At 41.8% G+C, this 22,380-nt stretch overlaps 1 protein-coding gene across 4 annotated transcripts in view; it reads right to left on the minus strand.

Annotated features, from left to right (window-relative positions):
- The window catches only part of IFT88 (intraflagellar transport 88), a 131,837-nt gene that overhangs the window by 20,292 nt on the left and 89,165 nt on the right, over nucleotides 1–22,380 (minus strand). For all 4 annotated transcript variants that reach the window (XM_019481967.2, XM_019481969.2, XM_019481968.2 and 1 more), the window contains 8 exons: nucleotides 21,484–21,570; nucleotides 15,922–16,108; nucleotides 14,879–14,987; nucleotides 13,290–13,440; nucleotides 7,999–8,114; nucleotides 4,894–4,946; nucleotides 3,256–3,321; nucleotides 964–1,070 (listed from right to left, as the gene is read on the minus strand). In XM_019481967.2, coding sequence (XP_019337512.1) covers nucleotides 964–1,070; nucleotides 3,256–3,321; nucleotides 4,894–4,946; nucleotides 7,999–8,114; nucleotides 13,290–13,440; nucleotides 14,879–14,987; nucleotides 15,922–16,108; nucleotides 21,484–21,570 — 876 coding nt within the window. The remainder of the gene's footprint in view (nucleotides 1–963; nucleotides 1,071–3,255; nucleotides 3,322–4,893; nucleotides 4,947–7,998; nucleotides 8,115–13,289; nucleotides 13,441–14,878; nucleotides 14,988–15,921; nucleotides 16,109–21,483; nucleotides 21,571–22,380) is intronic.

Raw genomic sequence — 22,380 nt, forward strand, 5'->3', positions numbered from 1 at the left:
CTAACATGTATGCATAGTAAGAGTATCTTGAATACTGGTATTGCAATATTCAGCCCCACAGGGGCTAGGATATGTATTTGAGGTAAACTTGGGAATCATTTAATCAAAAGGTTCCTAGGTACTACCCTCTCAATAAGGGGTTTATTTTAACATTCAAATTGCTCTAAAACCCACAAGCATGGCAGGATTGTCCCCAAAATTGTCATCCCATATCAGGGACTAGGGTAGACATTGGGAGAGGAGAAAGGAGAACACATGTTGCAACCAATGGTCAGTTCACACCTCACAGAACTATTGTGTTGGCCTGTATTCATCTCCATGGGATGCTCTGATTCATCTGAGAACACCCCATTGACATGAATGCCTCACTTCATATACAATCATCCTATGACTCATATGGCTGTGAAGAGACCCTTCTCTCTAAATTAGTCCTCAAAGTGAAGTACATAGGGTGAGGCTCCCTCTTCTCCCTCTTGCTGCATCAAACTGGTAAACACGCTCTTCATAGCCCTTTGGTTATGATCCTTCCTTTTTCTCTTTAGACTTATCCAACCAAACTGGGGACAAGGATGAGAACAGAGCTGGCACCTGAGTAGTAGTGAGAATATTTCCAGAAAGTATTCATGCTTCCTCTTGCCTCCCTTTAAATCATGCCCCATTTATTAGAATTCTTCCAGCAAGGAGAATGTATTGCTCAAAAGTATTGTTAAGACTAAGTTAAATTTGCCAGAAGTGTTTCTACTCTTCCAAACAGCATCTACGTTTAAACTTTTAAAATCCAGGATATAAAGTTAAGACAAAACAAACTTAGATCTTAGTAAACTATGAAGTGAAGGTTCACTCTATCCATGCTAAAGCCCTACAGAAAGTACTCTTTTACCTTCCCTTGTGTGCAGTGAAGTTATGTAAAAAGTTATGTAATCAAAGCAAAAAAATACATTTTCAGAGAAGACAAAAGCATACCTGTTCCCTCATTTCTTTTAGCTTTTCCACCCTCTTGAGCTTTGTCACAAATTCTTGAACTTCTTTCAGCCCCATATCTGTGCACAGACGAACTAAGAATCGCAGACCTAATTGAACATTTAAAATATATTTAGAAAATGGCTTAAAAGATAGTGAAGGAGCAGCATGTTCAGAATAAACAGCTTCTGAAAAGCTTCTGAGCTTCTAGAAAAGCAAGAGGGTCCAGTGAACGTGGCATCCAACAGGGGCAAGGGTTTCTTGTGATTTAACACCAGCCACTCAGGTTGGATTCAATATGAATAAGTTTTACTACTCTGGTGTTTAGCTTCCCTATCTATAGAATAGCAATACTATATAACACGTTTGCTAAGCACTGTAAAATAACAAAAAAATACTAGAACCAAGTTGTTAGTGTGAAACTATTATCAATAGCATTTTATTGAAAGCAATCCATTAATACTAAATGAGCTGAATACACTGGATACTGTCATAGCTATGTTTTTGTAACTATTTCTTTGCCATGGGTTGATTTTTAGCTTTTGCATAAACAGCTAAATTATATAAAGAATTAATATTAGTCATTTATCCGTCAGAAATAAACAGTGATGTAAAGGTTAAATGTAACTAAATGAAGAAAGAGAAAGAACTAATAAAGTAACTCCTTGGAGCCATAGTCCCAAATCTGGAAAATAACTTCTACTGTCTTCATGTGCACAGCAACAAATAAAAACCCCAATTTAAACACTATGTTAAACTATGACTAACCAGAAGAAACAAGTTATCAAAAATAGCTCTCTTAATTCATTGCTTTGGCAAATTAAAGGAACAAAAGAATTCCAGGTGGTTCTGTAACAGATTCAGGATCATGGACTTATACGGACAATATCCCAAGAACATTAGAATTACTGAAATATTTGTAAGACAGTCCATCCCAATAATGCACATGTTGCCAAATATGAACATGACATATTTATATTTTTACTTTTTTTAAAGTGATGGCATTTAATAGCATATCCTTGGAAAAACTCTTCTTCAAGAGAGATTAGGAAATTTGGCAAAATTAGTAACATCAGAATGATGCAACTATACTTTCAGAATAGCAGTTCCCTAAATGCAGTCCACAAAGAGTTTGCATCTGACCCACAAAGGTGATCATCCTCATCAGAACCAGCTGATCACGAAAGTTGTAGCCACTAGCTGAAGGCACTGGCACAACATTGCCAGCATAGAATGTATCTACCCCCTTCCTATCCCTAGTAGCTACAGATGGGCCAAATTGCTCGGGAGATGATCAGTTATATAAACTGGCCCAATGTATTTTATTAGCAAGAAAAAACAGCTACATAACTTCTGCTCAGGCTTGAATTAAGCTATGATGGTATATCCTTCTCATTGTAGCTCTGTACATGTAAGGCATATTCTGTTACATCTATTGAATATACAGGTATTATATTGTGGGCTCATTTTGTTTTGTGGTCCCCAGAAGAATCTCTCATCTGTTAAGTGGCCCTCAATGAAAAAACCTTTGGGAATCCCTGGAAGTGTTCTTCATTAGACAATTAAAAAAAATAAATTATATTAAGTGACATACTGATATCTTAGCAACAACCTGGAACATAAGAAAGTTGCTATAACAGATAGCAATGATTCTTCAACTGTCATCCAGGGAGCTCTTCCATTTGGGTCCATAGACATGTTTCTGTCTGTGGAAAAGCATCCATCAAAAAGTAATGCTTCCTGCTATCATTAGCCCAGTCTGGGGTTCTTTAAAGGTTTTCCAGAGGCTATTTGAACAAATAAACTTTAAAAATGTGCCTCATGTCCTTCTAGGAGATTTGGTAAACATTTTAGTCAAAGGTTTGCAGATTAATAAATTAGAAGGGCAGCAGACCCAGGATGGAAACCAAACCACAAGCAGGTCTTGAGAGGTTAGAGCAGGCTGGGCTAGAGGGGATAACTCAGAAAGGGCCCACGTAAATATTATATTAAGGAAGAGTAAACACCAGCATAGTTACAAAACTGCTAGAAGAACCCAGAGGAAGGATCTCAACTAACAAGCCATTAAGCACATTTACTCTCATCTTCCTCTTGCTGTACCTGCCCTCATATTACTTTAGTCAAGTAGAACTGTGACAAGGAATGTGTAGCAGTAGTACTGGGAAAAAATAGTTCAGGAGAGTGTTTCTGTTTAAAAAAATGCACAATATGAATTACAAACAGCTATACTCTATATATCCTAAATAACAGTTATTTGAAAGTTGCTCTAATCAATGGGGAAAAAAAACACCTTACATTCAACATTTTCTGGAAATTTTCTGTGAATCTCCTTGTATGTATCAAGAGCTTTTTGGTAGTTACCTGTAACCAAAATAAAGATCTTATATAAATGCCTCCAGTATAAAATGGCACAAAATCAAACAGAAATTTGATGGAGCTTAGCACTGCCTGGCTCTTTACATCTGCTTTATTTAAGGAGTATATGGTTTAATGAACTAATATCACATTTTTAAGGTAAAACTTGGCATTCTTTAATTCTTAGCTAAATATCATAAAATGTAAGGGCAGACTTGAACATTTCAGGGAGAAAAAAAAGCTATGTTAAACTATTATCAACATTAAGTGATAGGTAGAGCCCAAATTGAACTGAAACGTGCTGGCATGACAGGCTGGGAATTTCGCCAGGACATCACAAATGAACATAATAGCAGCCAAAAACAACTTTCCCAGAACAAAACTTGTGCTTGTTCTTTGGTGGGTACTAACTCTCTCTCTCAAGTCAGAGTCACCCAGGACCTGCTCATCTTTCCTGCAGAATTAGATAACTAGACAAGCAAAATAAGGAAATCTGCCAACCTGGTGTTAAGGCCATTCCCATCTCCCCTTTATCTCCAGCTCTGGCTCTGGGCCCAGTTCACTGCTTCTGCCTGGGTGGGCTGGGCTGCGTCAGAGCAGGGTCTGCTACTGCCGACTGGAGACAGAGCTGTCCAGAAGGTATGTGGTTAGGGACACAGGTGGTGGGGTGGAGCAGGGGGTGGAGGAGAGGTGGGCCCAGGCACAGGGGGCATGGGGCATTTGGTGTGGGGCAGGCATAGGCATCACGGGGCCAGCAGGGAAGGCAAGGGGTAGGGGTTTGGCTCCTCGTCCCTCACAGTTGCTTTCCCTGTGAAAGTAGTGGGGGGGATGAATTTAAGATGACCTGCCAATAATTAGATTCTATATGTGGAAAATTATAACAAATTTAGCATTTTCCATGCACATAATCTAATTACTGTGGGGTCGTCTTAAATTCAGGGTTGTCTTGGATTCTGGTAAATACATTATTAAAAGTCTTAATTGTATTTTGACGCTAAACACAAACAGAAGGATGTGGTCTCTTCTCCAGTGTCCTTACAATGTTCATCAGATCCAGACAGCACTCTCTCACTAACATGAATTAGCATGTGAATTCAGTCTCAAAGTGGTTCTGTGCATTCAGTTTGTACACTTTAAAAGCTAACTTTTAATATCCAGCAAATATATCTACTACTAAAAATTAAAAAAAAAAATGGTCTGTTCTGTTAACCAACTGTAAAATCATCTTAACTGGCTAATGCTTCATACAAAATACCGTGACATCAAGCAAATAAAGCATGGCTGCTTATACTAGTTTGCCCTGTTCATTTTAACTTTGTATGACTGCTCCACTCATAAGCCAGTACAAACATGGATAATGAAACTAAGACTTAAAACAAGGTCAAGTATTTCTTTATAGTAATGTATAAATATGGGGAAAACGCCAAAAAAAAAAAGAGAAAAGCACGCTATTGTTAAGTACATTTTAGGGCCAAGCATACATAGAACATATGTAGAAAAGATGGGAAGATAAAAAAGGTAGTAACGTAAAATGTTACCAATTATAAAAAACATCAAAAGAAAGGAAGGAATACTTACCACTTCTTCTATAGCAACTAGCAACCATCAACTGCCATTTCACTTGAGTTGGTCTGTGTATAAATAAATATATGTTTCTGTTATGTTACCAAATGATAAATAGGCTAATATCCTGTGAATTGCCAAGAATTAATAAAGATCCACTATTAAACTAGTATTACTATAGTCTGGCTGTCAGGTCATGTGGAGTAAATTCTTTCTAGGAGTAGCACACAAAATTATAAGTTCATCAAGCTGAAAAATAAAGACAATACAGGGCAGCAAATTCTGTAAGAACACACTGAAGCACATACAGAATGTGATTTGAATTCTCTGGTATGCTCTGAACACGTCCTCGAGGGTATCATACAGTAACAGTTTTTAAACAATTTTTCTAATAATATCTACCATATGTCTTTAAATACTGTACTACTTATTCATTACTTATTTTCTTCAAGTTTTAAAATTCTATCCCAGAAAAAGTCAATTTGACCACTAAACAATCTTTCTACTTGTTTGCAGTCTAGTACTCAGCAAAATAAGCTTATGTAAGACAGAAGTCTGCTTCATATTTCACTTGCTGCCACTTTTTTATGACTCTTTTTTAATAAAATAGCTACTAATAAACAGCTAGAAATCCCAAATAGAGACTAAACTGTCAGTAGCTAGAATTACAATTTAGCTCTGTAATTCCCATTATTTATGTCCAAGTAACACATTAATAAAATCTGTCCCCATAAGATTGTGAAAAACTTTCTGAAATGAATTAAGAAACGTATCTTAACATTAAGTGATTTAAATAAAGTGTTACTGAATGGTTGGCATTTACATTAAGTGGAACAGAAAACTGGCAATCTGTTTAAATGCGATTCAACTTGCAATCAGTGATAGATAATAATAATAAATGGCTCGGGGAAGGGGGGGGGGGGGGAGTAGTAAAGGCATCTTGCTGCCCAGAGGTCTGAGCCTGAGCCTTGCTCCAGACTCATGTCAGAAGCTACTCCCAGTTAACACAGCTATGATAAGAACCTGACCTTTCAGGCTGGAGTTTGACAGCAGATCAGCTAGTGGTATTTTTAACTTTAAGTTGTAATTATAGGTTTCAGGACTTGTGCTTTGTTGTCACTGGGCATGTCTATATGTGTGCTTTAATGCGCAGTAGACTATTTTACTGTGCATTAAAGCATCACATAAACCGTGACATTATGTTAATGCACAGTAAAATAATCTACTGTGCATTAAGTGTCACAAAAAAGCATGCAAATATGCTGCTATACATTAGCACAGCCTAATGCACATTATTTTAGTACCTCACATTGGAGGTATTAAATTTAACGCTCATTAGAAAAGGAACAATGCACATGTTGATGTGCCCACTAACACCTTATTTGTATTGTGGTTAGTGTCCAAAGGTTCTAAGCACGACTTGAGGTCCCACGTGAAAGTATTGTACACAGAAAAAATCCCTTCCCTAAGTATTTACAAAATAAAAACATAACAATAACACAGACTAATTATGTGGGAAAATAGTCCAAACTACAAGTAAAACAACCAAGGAGGCAACAGGCACAAGTTTTGTTAGTCCATAATTTTATTTTAAAATTTGACAATTTATGTTTATCCCTTGCCTATTTTTTAAATAATTTCAACTCTTGTCTTTCTTCTTTAATTTTTATTTAGCCTTCACCTCTATCTTTTTAACACTAGTATGAGTTTAATCTTTTTTGCTATGTATATCTTTTAAAGAATTTTAAAGCCCCCAAAATTATTTTTTCATAACTTTATCTTTTATATCATTTTAACTCTTGCAACTTTTCTTAAAATACATTTTTGTTTAATTTTTTTCTTATCCTATCTACTATTCATTCAGTCTTTCTTTTTGTGGTACCTGTGTCATTCAAATACTTGAATTTTCCCTTGTTCTTTCAGTGGCATTGAGCTAGATTATATGGATAATAAGATAAACAGTGGGTCAAATCTCAGATCATCACAAATGACTCTAGCAACAGTGGAGCTTGGTTCAGCCTGATTTTTGGAAGCGATTCTTAAAACACAATAAAGAGAAATCCTGACGACCCTTGAGGTAGCGAGTTAGACAAAATTTAATATATCGACACAAATTTCCCATGAAAACACATATGCTGTCCTTTTCTCTATAATTAGTAAAATCACAGGTGAATTCTAAGCTTCAAATTTAGATTTGACCAAACTTTTACTTGTTGGACATTTGTATGTTAACTTCCTTTTGTGAGTCTAAAGCAATGATTCACAACCAAGGTGTCACAGCACTCTGGGGTACCTTGAGATTCTTTAAGGGTGTCATGGGGTGCCACACAAGGTTGGCAACGGTAAGCTTACAAACATGATTAACAAGATACAGATTTCCATTTGAAATCTCTGTGTGTAAGTGTGGTCTTTCTGAGTTTTTTGCAATGAAAAAAAAAACCTGCTCTATTATTTTCCACAGTGTAAAAAAAGAAGAGAGAAAACTAAGAGATAATATTTTTCAAGGGGTACCCCAAGTCTATCCAGAGGTGCTTTGAGTCTTAAAAGGTTGAGAAACACTGGTCTAGAGTCAAATATGTAGACTAAAATATGTGGACTATGTAACTTATTCTGAAGTGCATAAGTAATCTATCAAAACACAGTTTACCAATTAAGGTCAAATTTAATACACTGCAGAGAGAACACTCAAAATCAATTAGACTGGTCAATGCATTTCCATTGTTGGCTAGTCATACTGTACATGCTTTTGCACTGTTTGATGTTTGCAAGCCACTTTTCATGAGAACAGGAATTGTATAAAATGAGGGAACTTTCAAAGTTAATTGCTGAAAGATGCTTTTGTTTGAGTTCAAATCAACAGCCCTTACTAGATGATGTCATCAAGGAAAGGAAACATTTTACTTTTGATTCCATTGGTGTTCCATAATAGGAACAAAAACATTCTGTAAATAAATATAAAAGAGGAGAAAACTGATGAACAATGCCTACCATTATATTTAATGTTAACATAACTTATGGCATTAATGTACTTCAGTTAAACTTATCATGTCTGCTAGATATAATTACAAGAGGAAAAACTCGAAGTATTTTACTTAGCACACAACAACAATCCTTACTTACTGAATAAGCGCAGCTCTTTCAAAGTACTGAATGGCTTTTTCACAAAACTGGGTGTCAATGTAATAGGCCCCAAGCCATTCAATGACCTCAATGTTCGAAGGGAAATACCGATATGACTGACAAAACAAGGAAGGTGAAAGAAACAAATTTTCTGTGATAAACAACACCGTTATGTTACTTCTGGAATATCTTACTCTTTAAGGGTTTAATTTTCCAGATGCCAAAAATATGTAATACATAAATGAAAGTAGTGTAACTAATCCCCAAACAGAATTTGCCAGGTTTTGTAATTACAGAACGCTTTAGAAGATTTACCAGAGATGAGTCTCTCATACTTCCCATTTGTCCTTATTTGAAATATTGCAGTAGATTAAGAGTAAAAAAAGAGTATTTTGCCACACGAAGTTTGCTTTCTTAGGTAATTGCTAATCTGCTGGAAAGCCCAGTAAAATGCACTCTTTATTAAAAAATTAATATTATGAAAATAAAATTAGCCAGCTTCTCAGAGATTCTCATCAGAAACTATCCATAAGGACCTAAAAATACCAGTCCCATTTAATTCCCTGATGTAATTCCACTACCTTTCAAAATTATATCACGGGTGATTGTTCAACTTGTAAAACAAAAATATCCTCTCAAAGGGAAACTTTATGGACAGACTCAGTACAGATGCAAAGGACAGAGCAAATACAATGAGTAAACTCCTCAATCACCTCTCTGACATGCTCCCTACAGCTTCACTACCGGAATACTATGGATAAACTAGTGAGGACCACTCTTGCTCTACTTGGCCTGTGCACAGAAGTCAGTCTATAGACCTGTCAGTCTGATACTTCTATCAATTACATCCACTCAAAAAGTCCCCAGGTCCCAATGCTGCATTGGAGTTCCATCAAAACATGACATAATAAAAATGCATAAGCAGTTTCACGGCCCAGGACTCCCTCTCTTCCAGAGTAGTGCTCTCCTCAATGGGCTTCCTCTTGCCTACTTTTTTTTTTTGGCTCTTGTGTTCTTGGCGGTCAACTGCTCAACTTCAACAGGAAGCATGGAGGGTGCTCTGTGCCTATCCAGTCCCCAACCTTGTGCTTAGGTCATTTAATCAGGAAGTGGGATATGTTGGTGTGGCAGGGCACTGTAGGTGCCTGCCACTTTAAGGGCCTGAGGCTAGCAGCCAGTAGGTGTCTGATGAGGGAAGCCATTTTGGATCCACGGCTGCCCATATCAACAGGGCATTTTTGCTGCTGAAGGGCCAGGCAACAACACTGCCTGGCCGGAGGGCTGCTGGTATCATCTGGAGGTAAGGGAGGAGCTGTAGGGGATGGTCAGGAGGCTCCTGGTCCTGGGCTATGACCTAAAACTGCACCCTGCTGGGAGTGGGTGGCCCGGTGGGGCTCTCAGTGGTGTGGGAGCTCCCAGGAAAAGCCAGGCTGTTACCACCCCAGTGAAAGGCGGGTTGGGGTGCCTTAACCCCAGCTCCCACAACCCAGTGGGTTGCATACCATCAGAGGTAGTTGGGGCCAGGCACGGCTGCAGCCACATGAACCCATGGGGGTGTAAGCCACGAGGAGAAGAGTGGGGGCCAGGCACGGCTGTGGCCACCTGAGCTCTGCGGAGATGCGAGACCCCGAGAGGGAAAGTTGGGGACAGGCATGGTTACGGCCACCTGAACCCACTGGGGAGCAAAGCCCCAGGGCCCCAAGTAAAGGGCAGAGATCTGGAGCCCCAGTGAAGGGGGTCAAGATCTGTAGCCCCAAGTGAGGGGGCAGAGTTGTGGAGCCCCAGTGTGGGGGTAGCCCCAAGTAAGGGGCAGAGATCTGGAGCCCCAAGTGGGGGGGGCGATGTGGAGCTCCAAGCAAGGGGAGTAGGCCCAGGTAAGTCTTCGGACATCTGAGGCCAAGGTTTGGGCCAGAGGCTGAGTGAAGGGGGCTCAGCCTCAGAGCGAGAGAGGTGAGTCCTGACCCCAGTAAGTCCTCCACTGGTGGGAGGCTGCATGTGGGTCGAATGTAAGATCTGAAGTAGCACCACGACCTGCTACCACGGGGGGGGGGGGGGGGGAGTGAGAGTCCCCTGTGAGACCCTGGGGCACCAGTTGTGGTGTGAGGTACCCCAGCTCCCTACCACCAGGAAGGTGGACCCAGAGAGAATGTGGGGCTAGTGAGGCTGGGAGTAGAGTGCCCCTTCGATTGGTCCATGCTGGGGCCAGGACCAAGAAGGTCAAAAGGGCCAGGCGCCCACTGCGAGGGGCAGGCAGAGTCATGGGCCTGGGACCCTGCCTGGTCTTGGAGGTGAGGCCAAGGCCTGTGTATGGCCAAAGGTCCCGAGTTGGGACCACGCCTGAGAGGGGAGCCAGCTACAAGGAGCTCGGCAGCCCAAATGAAGGTGGCGTAGGCCGCCTGAGCAGAGGGATCAAAGGAGGGTCCTGCCAGGAGGATTCTGGAGCCTGATGTGGGGCTGGTGTAACTATTAACATCTGGATGCCATCTGCGAGGCTTGGGCTGCGGTGTAGGGGAGGAACGGAGCTGCAGACAGTACCCCCTGGCATTGGGGCAAGAAATGGGCAGCCTCCTGCCTTATTTAACAACTTATTAATTTTCCAACAAGTTGTGGCGGGCAAGCCAGGAGGGCAGCATGCCCAGAGGCAGGTGGGAGGCCAGCGATGGCTGGCCTGAAGGAAACCCACTTCGCCACAGTTGGTTCAAACCCCCAAGTCTGAGAGAAGCCTAGAACTGGGGTTCTCCATGTCCTAGGCAGGAGGCTTTTGGACAAAAGGTGAATGGTGTTCTCGGAGTAAGTATAATGGTGCAGGTTCTTGAGGAGACGCAGGCACAGGGATGACTATTTTAAGAAGCTCAAACTGTTAGACACTAATGTGCACATCTCCAGGAGCAGATCCAGGGGGGGATGGGAGTGGTGCAGTCATACCCTCCTTTTGCTGCCACTGTCCCCAGCTGAGCCCAACAGCCCATGCAGCTGCTCCCTGCAATTGGAGACCCCAGGCTGATGGGTGTCATAGGAAGGGGGGGCCAACCCACTGTGGCTGCTGTTTCAGGCATGGAGGAAGCCCAAGAGCCACTCCTGAACTGCTCCACCTGTAGGCTGCAGGGAGCAGCTGAGCTGGGTGCCAGGCTTGGCTAGGCATGACAGTAGCAGCAGGCAGGTTTCCTCTTTCTGCACCTGATTCCTGCCACCCCCTTCTGTACTACATCTCCATTGCTGGTGGGAAGCAAGTACTGGAAGGAGGGATCTTCCCCTCCTGCCACTGTCCCTAGCTGATGCAGGTGCAAGGGGAGCTCTAGAGCTGCTCCTGCCCCACTCCAGCCATGAGCTGCAGGGAGCTACTGCATGGGGTGCCAGGTTCCATCAGGGACAGCAGCAGCAGCAACATACAGGATCCTCCTTCTAAGGTCTGCAACCCCAGCCAGTGGGGGACACTGGGTAGGGGAAAGAAGCAGGCAAGAAGCAAGTGCTGGAAGGAGGGACCTGCATTTCTGCCTGGCTGGAGCAGAGCAGGAGCAGTTGACTTCAGGTCAGCTGGAGATAATACTGGCACAGGAAAGGTTTCCCCCTTCCCCCACACCTGCTCTCTGCCTGGCTCCCCAGTGTCCCCCCACTGGCCTGGTGACTCCAGCTACATCTCAACCTCCTTCCACCTTGGTCTGAGAGGCAGTGACTGTCCCTTTAGTAAATCTGGGGTCTGCCTATTCACATTACATGCAAAATGGGGGACTTACCAAATACGCACAATAGCTGTTTTCCAACACATAGGTCCATTCTCACCTAGGTATAGAAGCCTATGCTTTTTTTAATTTAATATTAGAGAGAGAGAGAAATTCAGGCTAAGTAATACAAACAAATCCCTTTTAAATCTAGGCTTCGATGAATAGAAATCGGCTATTTGGACAAAATGAAATTTCTCTTGGTTAAAATGTACTGATTTATCGAGTTATAAATTTACTGAGTTTTAGGACAATGGAAAAGACTGCAAAATTATGTATCCATCAGACCAGTGGTACTCAACTTCTGGCCCATGGGCCGAATCCAGCACATGGGGCTCTACCATCCGGCCTGGTTCAGAAATTTGGCAGCAGAGAAGCAGTGGCATCATTAACTGCAATGGCATTGCCATTAATTGCCCATAGGATCCAGCCTGAAGACTGGCCCTGTGCCACTCATATGCCACAGCCTGTGCCACTCATATGCCACAGCCCTGTGCACGGCTAAAAGGTTGAGTACCACTGAATTAGACTAACAATCTCAACAAACTCCCTAGCTGTAAGTCAGCAATAACTAACAGGCTATAAACAGATGTTGCCCTTGGAACAAGATCAGCTACGCTGAGATGCACAGCTCATCCACTTCACTGGGTGGCACCAGTGTCACCCATTGTCCCATACGATCAGGCCCCTGCTGCTCCTGGGGTTTCAGGGGCCTGACCCTGCAGGACAGCTGCAAACAAGGGAACCCCAGTTCCCATGTTTGCAGAGATGCACCCCAGGGATTCCCCCCAACAAGGCAGTCCTCAGGCACATACATCACACTGTTGCACCATGACTTAGGGCACTCTTCTGTAAATGGGGACACCCCTGAGACAGGACTCAGCAACATGACACACATGCCCACAGAATCTCCTGCTGGGGAATTTGTGGGGCATGCAGGATTGGGTTCCTGAAGCCCCAGGAACACCTGTCTGGAGCAGCTGGAGAGTGTGGGTGGCTTCCGGCTGCCATAAAGCAAACTGATGTCTGCCGCCAAAAAGCAGCACAATTTTTTACTGCCTAGTGTTGTGGCCACAATTTTGGGCTTTGCAGAGTGACAAGGGACATGGACATCTGTTTGCTTGGACTTTGTGTGGTCATAAAAATTTTTATGGAGGCACAAAGGCGACATCCATTTGCAGCCTCAGTTAAGTAACTGGAGTTCCAAAGTGAAAACTACAGTTAGAAGAAAACCTGGTTCACTGCATCTTTTGATTGACTAAATTCTATCCAAAAAAAATATCAGAAAGTGTAGAAAGACCAATTCTGATTATGATTTCTGTGAAAACTCAAGTTTATAAATTATAAAATATAAACTTATCCTGTATATATTTTTTTGGTGTTCTACTACAATAAATTCTTGATTTACAAAGAATTACACTTTGCTAAGACAAGAGTCTGGTTCTACTTTCTGTGCATACATTTTGCACTTTAAATGCTAGGAAGGAGACATGATTATTTTAGCATGCGTCTGCTATGTAATTTTCTTTCTATAAATATTAGAAAAAGACACAATAATAAAAAGTCAAGTACCTCAAAATAGTACTGAAAAGCTTGGGATTTATCACCTTCATTATCATATAGCTCCCCTAGTTTTGACAGCACATGTGAATCAGTTGGAACTACGCTGATCAGCTGCATGAGCCACTCTATGGCTTGGTTGGGATCCTCCATTATTTCGTATCTGAGGAATCTTCAGTTAAGGAGAGTTCAAAAAGTGCTTATATTTAGTTTTATCAACTGGAATTCTTACCACGGCTTACATAATGTCAATGTAAGCCAAAACCTACATCCTGAAAAGATCTGCCAGACAACCATGGAGAAATACATTTGGATTTTTTTTCCCCATTTGCATCCTAATTTCTTCCCCATCAGGTGAACGTTGGCTTAATTTTTAGCAGTCTAGGATTGCACTTTGGGTCTGGTTTCTTTGGTTTCATTATTTTTACAACCCTTCAATGGAGTCACTCCTTATTAAGTCAAAAGAGGTAGAGGTCAAGCATGGTTCTGTGCTAAAAAGGGATTTGGCAAAATTTCCATCACTGTACTCAGTAGATCTGATCATTGGGTGAGAGTCTGTCCTCAGTCTCTAAGAGGCACAGCACAGCACAGAATTGGCAGCTCATGGGGAAAGGGCTACCTTTGCATGCTTCTAATTGTTGGTGCCAAAGTAGCTCATGTTGGAATAAGACTGTTTAAGGTCCACGTTGCTTTACGGGTGGCTGTAGAGCTCAGAATCTCTGTAGCACTCGTTACAGCTCCTTCCTCAATCTCCCCTCCTACTCTGTCTCAACCCATGGCCTGCTGTGGGAAGGTCCACAGAAGACAGTGTTATACAATGTCAGTGAAGGGAGACTCTCAAAGAGCCTCAACAAGCCATGGCTTTTAGAGCCGTTTTATACTGCTCCAGTCCTTTCACCCACTGAGAAGGGGCCAGAGCAGGACTGGGGATTCTCACTTCTTGCACATATTTGAAGTCACATTTTCTCAGTTTAGTGAGTAAAATAAGGTTTTGCTGCTTTTATGACTATCAGGTAGTTGTACTTTACTACTGGTGATGCGCAGAGCCAAAAGACCACAAATATATTTTTAGATCCCAGGATGAGTTTGCCAGGAAAGCTAAGGGACAATTATTATTTTAGATATGAACTAAGCAGTTTTGATCTGGAAACTCAAGAAACAACCAACAAGGAACATTGTAATGATTATTTTTACAAATCCTTTTTTCCAGAACAGAACTTCACTTTGATAAACTCTTGTTATTGTGCTATATTATTTTAAGGTCTTATTCCATTCTGTTTCTCTCTCTGATATTATGTTCAAAATAATATCAGTTACATAGTAAAAAGTCCAGGACTTTCTTAAACTTTAACTATCTTTATACAAATATTCCTTATTCAGAATTAACTTATTAGCTTCAATGACACTGCTCCCCTGAATGAGAGTTGCAAATTCAGTACTCATTTTAATACTCATCAAATATATTCAAGGATATCCTGACCAAAAGTATGTTTTAGCTTTACAAGAAACAAATGCACGTCAGGATTAAACAGATCTCATTTAAGCCTTCAATCCATATTTACTAAATTGAAGTTCTGGCATCACAACCAAGCAAAAGATACATGCTTGCTATTTGGTAGAGAACTTGGGCACTGTTTCGAAGGATTGCATGAAGTTTCAGAAAACAATCCAAAGCTTCATCTATTCTATTTAACTTCTTATAGGTTAGACCTAAAAATAAAAATCAATGTTACAACATGAATTCAACAACACAAAGTGGATATAAATATAGCCAGAATAACTAACAGAATAATTCAGAAAGGTAAAGCAGAAGCACAGTAATCCTAGGGATGCTATCAATGTCATTATACTTCTGTCTGAATTTTACACCTAAATTATTTTAATAGGTAATGCCTGAAACAATTTTTTTCCCTTGTTTTCAATTTGTTCAAGCTGTACATTTGGCAGCAATTTTTGAAGAGTTAACTACAACCTTTGCTTGTGTATTCAGTTTGTCAGTCACATTCAGAATGTCTGGAATTTAGCTTTTTTCATACAGATCTTTGACAAAACAACAAGATATACACAGACATAATTTTTAAAGAGGAAGCTATATCACTGGTAAAGGTAAATATAAAATAATATCTTCTACTCTTATTCCCGTCTCAGCCTCTGAGTGGAGGATAGATTTACTATGGTAGCTGCTTGAGAACCACGCTGATAGTCCTTTCCAGGAAGCATGGCTTGAATGAACCACAGCTGATTAAGGGTAAAGGTCATGATTTTAATCAAGGCTCAAAGCTATACATAATCCCAATTCTTTAACATGGAAAAGTCAGGAGTCAGAAAGGGTAAAATTTGGTGGAGTATTACCATTCAACATTTACATTTTAATAGGCAAGAGTAGACAGATCTTATACCAATTTTCGTGTTGGTAAAGTGTTTACCAACATTCATGTCTAACAACACAGGATAATATTGGTGCAGTTTTATCGTGGAAGAAATGGGAAGCACAGAAGACACTGTTACTACCTTAAATCACTAAGCATAAGAATTAACAGAACAGTGGAAATGACAGAGTGTATTCTCATTTCAATGTACATTTCTAAAAAGGAAGAGTTTGAAAATCAAGAACTCAAAACTGCAAGAGTCAGCTTTAGCTTACCAAGATTGTAAAGTGCTTCGGTGCATGAGGAATCATTTCTTAGAGCTTCCTTATAGAACTCAGCTGCTTTTTCATAGTCTCCACTTGCAAAAACAGTATTTCCTTTATTAGTAAGAGCTGATGGATTGTATCTATCAGAATTCACAGCTAAATCTGCATAGTTAGTTGCTTGTGTCAATTCATTCTCCTACATAAATGAAACACAAATAGTGTATTAGCTATTTGTCAGTGAGAAATTTATTTGGATCTGACCCATCTCTCTTAAAAGAACTATAATGGTAATCAGAAAAAAAATTGAAATGTTTTTTGGACTTCAGCCCTAACAACATTTTTTATGCACTTGGAGAAAACAGATTACTTTCGTCAGATCACAGGGTAAAGCCTATTTTGTCATCCTGTTTCTCTCCCTTGCTTTCAATGCTGAATGTATGTTGTTAGGGAATAAATGACAGGAGATAAATCTTTTAAAATCTTTTTAAATCTTCAAAAAATGCTGAATTTATTTTAAACTCTATGTAACAACTAATTATTAAATCCAACTGCAGAGCAGGCAGCAGTATTCCAAATGCCACTCCATCACTGCCTCCTCTCCAACTCCAGCTAAGGGAGTTACAGGTGAGATCCCAGCCCTGTTACCTTCATGCAGGCAAATGAAACCCTGAAAACAGCAGGGAGGGAAAAGCACAAGTGAGCCCAACAGGAAGCAAGGAGCAGCTGCCAGGCCAGGAAACCAGTTGTATTCATTCAGATTGCTCAATGAGAACAGCAAGCCAAGGTATAAGAATACTTAGCTTATAGAAGTTTAAAGAGCATCATGAACATTACATAATTTACCATATTCATTTGAGGGAAGAGCTTCTCATCCCCCAGCAGAGGCTCAGATCCAGGTCCACAGAGGGCTCTGGATACCACAACACATTAGGTTATATTGGAGTGCAAGGCACAGCCCTGAGAACTTTTATGCAAGAGATCAATTCCCTCCTCTGCCTCGTGGGGTTCCACCAACAAACAAACTCTTCCTGCATCAAGAGATCCTCTAACTTCCATTCCGGGGTTGGGTCACAGGGTTGCTCTGAATCACCCTTGTTGAAGCTGCTCCATTTTTGATGGAATACTTAAAGACACTTTCATAGACTTTCATAGACATTAGGGCTGGAACGGACCTCGGAAGATCATCGAGTCCAGCCCCCTGCCCAAAGGGCAGGAAGTTAGCTGGGGTCATAAGATCCCAGCAAGATAAGCATCCAGTTTGCTCTTGAAGGTGTTCAATGTAGGCGCTTGAACCACCTCCGGTGGCAGGCTGTTCCAGACTTTGGGGGCTCGGACAGTAAAGAAATTCTTCCTTATGTCCAGCCTGAAATGGTCTTGTAGTAGTTTATGACCATTTGACCTAGTCGTCATCCCTTGGGGTGCTCTGGTGAACAAACGTTCCCCCAGATACTGGTGGTCACCCCTGATAAACTTATAGGTGGCCATCAGATCACCCCTGAGCCTGCGCTTTTCCAGGCTAAAGAGCCCCAGGGCTCTCAGCCTGTCATCGTAGGGTCTGCTTCCCTGACCTCTGATCATGCGCGTGGCTCTTCTCTGGACTCTCTCAAGCTTCTCCACATCCTTTTTGAATTGTGGAGCCCAAAACTGGACACAGTACTCCAGCTGAAGCCTCACTAAGGCCGAGTACAAGGGGAGAATGACGTCCTGGGATTTGCTTGAGAAGCATCTATGGATGCAAGCCAGCGTTTTGCTCGCTTTACTAGCCGCAGCATCGCACTGCAGGCTCATGTTCATCTTGTGGTCAATGATGACCCCCAAGTCTCTTTCTTCCATAGTCCTAGCCAACATAGCACTGCCGAGCCTATAAGGATGCTGCGGGTTTTTCTTCCCAAGGTGGAGAACCTTGCATTTATCGGCGTTGAACACCATCAGATTCTCGTCCGCCCACTTGCTGAGCCTGTCCAGGTCAGCCTGGATCACCCGTCTGACTTCTGGTGTGGATGCTTTGCCCCAAAGTTTGGTGTCATCGGCGAACTTGGCCAGTCTGCTTCTGACTCCAGTGTCCACATCATTAATGAAAATGTTGAACAGTATGGGTCCAAGGACAGAGCCTTGGGGGACCCCACTGGTCACAGGACACCATGATGAGTGACTTCCATCAATTACTACCCTCTGGGTCCGACCCCGGAGCCAATTTTCCAGCCAGTGGATCATGGAGGACCCAAGGCAACAATTGGCCAGTTTCACCAAGAGGTGATCATGGGAAACCAGATCGAACGCTTTTTTGAAGTCAAGATATATGACATCAATCTCTTCTCCCTTGTCTAGGTGATAGGTCACCTGGTCGTAGAAGGAAATGAGATTGGTCAAGCAAGACCTACCCGCAACAAACCCGTGCTGGCTATCCCTTAAGATGTTGGCGTCGGCCAGTCCATTAAGGATGGCCTCTTTAATAAACTTTTCTAAGATCTTCCCCGGGATAGAAGTCAGGCTAATAGGCCTATAGTTAGCCAGATCCACTTTCCTCCCTTTCTTGAAGATAGGCACCACATTGGCCTTCTTCCAGTCTTCAGGCACTACACCAGAGCGCCAAGAGTTTTCAAAGGTCCGTCCTAGAGGCTGGGCTATGATGCTCACCAGCTCCTTTGAGTACCCTGGGGTGAAGATTGTCAGGGCCGGCTGACTTGAAGGTATCCAGCTTCTCAAGGTGTTCCTTCACGAAGTCAGCATCAATGGAGGGCAGGGGATCACCCTCACCCGGACTTCCCTGTCCCGTAGCGGGCATGGGCATCCCATGGGACTGATGAAAGACTGACGCAATGTACCTATTTAATAGGTTGGCTTTTTCCTGGGCATTAGTTGTCAGTTGCCCCATCTGGTTCAGCAGGGGTCCAACGTTGCCCCTGCTTTTCCTCCAGCTCCCCACATATCTGAAAAAGGTCTTATTATTGTCCTTGGTGCTCAAAGCTAGTTGGAGTTCAGTTGCAGCCTTGGCTTTCCTGGTATGCTCCCTACAGGACCGGACCAGTGCAGAATAATCCTCCTTGGAGGTGACTCCCATCCTCCATCCTTTGTAGGCCTTTCTTTTTAGCCTCAGGAGGTCTGCTAGGTCCCTGGAGAGCCAGGGGGGCTGCTGTGCCCTCTTGCTGCCTTTCCTCCGAGATGGAATAGACTTAGTTTGTGCATTGAGGATCGCTCCCTTGAGGAGCAACCACTCTTCTTGAACTCCCCTCTCCCCGTGGTCATGGTCCCTTAGGGCCTCACTGACAAGCCTCCTGAGCTTGTCAAAGTCGGCTTTCCTGAAGTCCAGGACTTCCGTGTTGCTGACTGACTTGCCAGCTTTTTGGCGGATGGTGAAGGTGATCAGCTCGTGGTCGCTGTCACCCAGCTTCCCATCGATCACTAGGTCGCCAACTAGGTCATCCCCAGTAGCCAGTACCAGGTCGAGCAGCGCTTTGCCTCTCGTTGGCCCGTAGACTTCTTGAATCAGGTAGAGGTCATACATTGGGCCAAAAAGAGAGAACAAGAGGGAGAATAACTCTGTAGCTTACTGACCACATTGATTAGTGCATTTCACCTGGGAGAGAGTGTCCTGGGTTCCAGTCCCTGATGCAAATCTTTCTTTGATGAGATAACATTTTTAGAAAAAGGAAATGCAGTAAATCTACTTCAGTAAAGCATTTAATATGGTGTCACACTGGAAATTAAAGGTCAAATGAAGAACACTGGGGGCATTACAGGGGTTGTAAACTGGGTATAGAACTGGCTAAAAGAAGGACAACTATGGATAATGTTGAAAATGGCTGCAGGAAGGTTTCTTAGACCCCTGGCACATTACATGTATGGCAAGGGTAGTGTGTTAACTGCACCATAAATAGCAACATGTCACATATGAATCAAATTTATGGTGTCATAAAATTACACCATAAGTTGAACATGTGGCATGCTCCATCATCCCACTGCCAAAAAGCTTCTGATTGTCAGCACTGGGACCTATGCAGCCCATAGTCTAGAACCTGGCACACCAGAATGTCTGGAATTTGGAGCCAATGTGTGCACTGCATGTGGTGCGTGGGGCTGGCCCATGGTGCATGTGGTGTGCAGCGCCTGTCTATGGGATTGATCCAGCCTGTGGACAAACCTTGTGGGGCCTGATGAGTACGATACCCCTGGCAGAGTTTTCACTGACTGGCATTAGTGTTTCCCTGTTGTTACTGGAAATACCTTGCCTGATGCATCAAATTTGAATAAAATCTGCCTTGTTTAAAGCTGTTTTGTGTTGGTGGCTCATAGCCAAATGATTAGTTCATTTCTAAATGATTAGCTCTCAGTTTACAGCAGAAATTCTTATTAGGACTAGTGCACACTATCAGACTTTATACTATTACATTTCATCACAGTTTAGTGTCAGTGGCCTCCAGTCATCTGTGCACACAGTGCAGACAGGCCCCATATGCACTGCATGTGCATCCAGCCAGGTGGACTATGCCACATGCAATGTGTGCCAGACCAGCTTCATGCTCAGTGCGCAGGACCAAGACCAGGATTGGCATGTGCTACATGCACAGATAGTCCAGAATATGCCACATGCACAGGATATGCTGCATGCACTGCCATATGCCAGTCTAAGACCCACAGGCAGCACTATGAGTTGGATCTTTGACACCCTGCTCTATTCAGTTCCAGTCATTTATATTCAAGAAAGACAAGCTAATCTTGTCATAAATGTAACATCTGCCAGGTGCCCAAGATGCAACTTCATACATTCTGTAAGGAATTATACAGTGTGGTGGTCTGTAAGAGCAGTGAATTAAACTCTACGATCCAGGACCCATTCCATCCTATGTTCCAAGGAAAAACTATAAAATATATAAAAAACTTATGTATTTTATATTAAACAATTAATGGATAAAATATTTTGCTGGGACTGGTATCCCTGCCCCCAAAAATGTGTAATTAACTGCTTTAAACATTGAGTTACACAATCCTGCTTACTCTTGTTCTAACTTTCTGGTATTCCACGAACCATAAAAAGTTCCAATATAATACATGGAGACTGCTCCTACTACTTGATGATTAAGAGACTGTTGTGAAAGATGTGAGTTTGAACTCCTTCATGCACAGGACTGGCAGCCAGTCCTGCTGCTCAGCAATTATGTCAAAACTGAGGTGCTTCTAAGTGCACTCAGAAGCAGAACTTTAGATGCCTGTGGAATTTTAATGTAAAAAACTTAAGCAATAAGGTTTTTCAGTGCCACCATGGTTAGGCAGCACCCGAGTTGGGGTTTTGAGAATGTAAATTTTAGACTTGGTACTGAAGTCTCGGATAAACATACACATGGATCTGGGCCAATCTAATTCCTCCTTCAGATGGCAAAAGCAATTTTTTTTTTACAGAGCCAAACTGCTGATACCTACAGGAAAGGGGGTCTGTCTTAGCATTGTGTCTACTTAATATAGAACTTCTACAGAGAGATGCACATTATACAGGCATTAGATCAATTTTCTCTGTTGTCAGCTCATATTATTTTTAAAGCACAACAACAACAACAAAACAAGCAAACAACTTACCAAATAATAAAGGAATGCAAGATTTGTGGCAGCTGCACTTTTCACTCTGCTATCCTTTTTTTCAAACATTTTTAAGGTTTCCACAGCCTAGAAATAATTCACAAGCAAATGACTTATATTGTGACATACTTATAGCATTGTCAGAAAAAAACAAAGAAAATGAATACACTTACACAGTAATAAGTATCCAAAATTACTATTTAAAGCTTGGATTCCTAATTAATTTCTATGCAGTAATTGCATAAAAATTTTCACTGCAAAATATTTGATAACTTGTACTTTTTTTAAAAAATAGTAACTTCCCCTGCCCCCCCACATGCGAAAGTTCATATAATTACATACAACATTAATATACTGGATATACTGGACCCAGTTTCTGCTCTCTGTTACATCAGTGCAAATGTAACAACTTCACTTAAGCCAACTACTGATAATTACTGAGCCTTCTTACCCTGCCAATATAGTTATACTTATCATAGTAATGTGAATGGTGAATGCATGATGTTATAAGTGGAAATGCCAAGACAAAAAAACACCTTTAAATTACTAACCTATATATTGAAGGTAAGGCAGGGTAGAACCCTGGGCTGCTTACAGACATAACTCCCCCCCACCCCTTTAGCACTTTAAATTAAACTCAGCATGCCCTTGCACTGCGCTCAGCACATACTTAGAAGAGGCACTATGTTAGTTCAACCCAGTTTGCCCAGTGTCTGTACAGATTGGGTGCTTCAGCTGGACTTTTTTTGGTGATTTTATCTAATAGGTGATTGAACAGCTATTAGATAAAAGCTCCAAAAAGCCGTGCTGAAGTGTCCGATCAATACACACATTGTGGAGCCAGGTTGAACTAACTGGCTACCTCTTCCAGTAAAGCAATTTTTCCATGTCCATCAG

The sequence above is a fragment of the Alligator mississippiensis genome, chromosome 1 (genome assembly GCF_030867095.1).
Source record: "Alligator mississippiensis isolate rAllMis1 chromosome 1, rAllMis1, whole genome shotgun sequence".
Lineage (NCBI taxonomy): Eukaryota > Metazoa > Chordata > Crocodylia > Alligatoridae > Alligator > Alligator mississippiensis.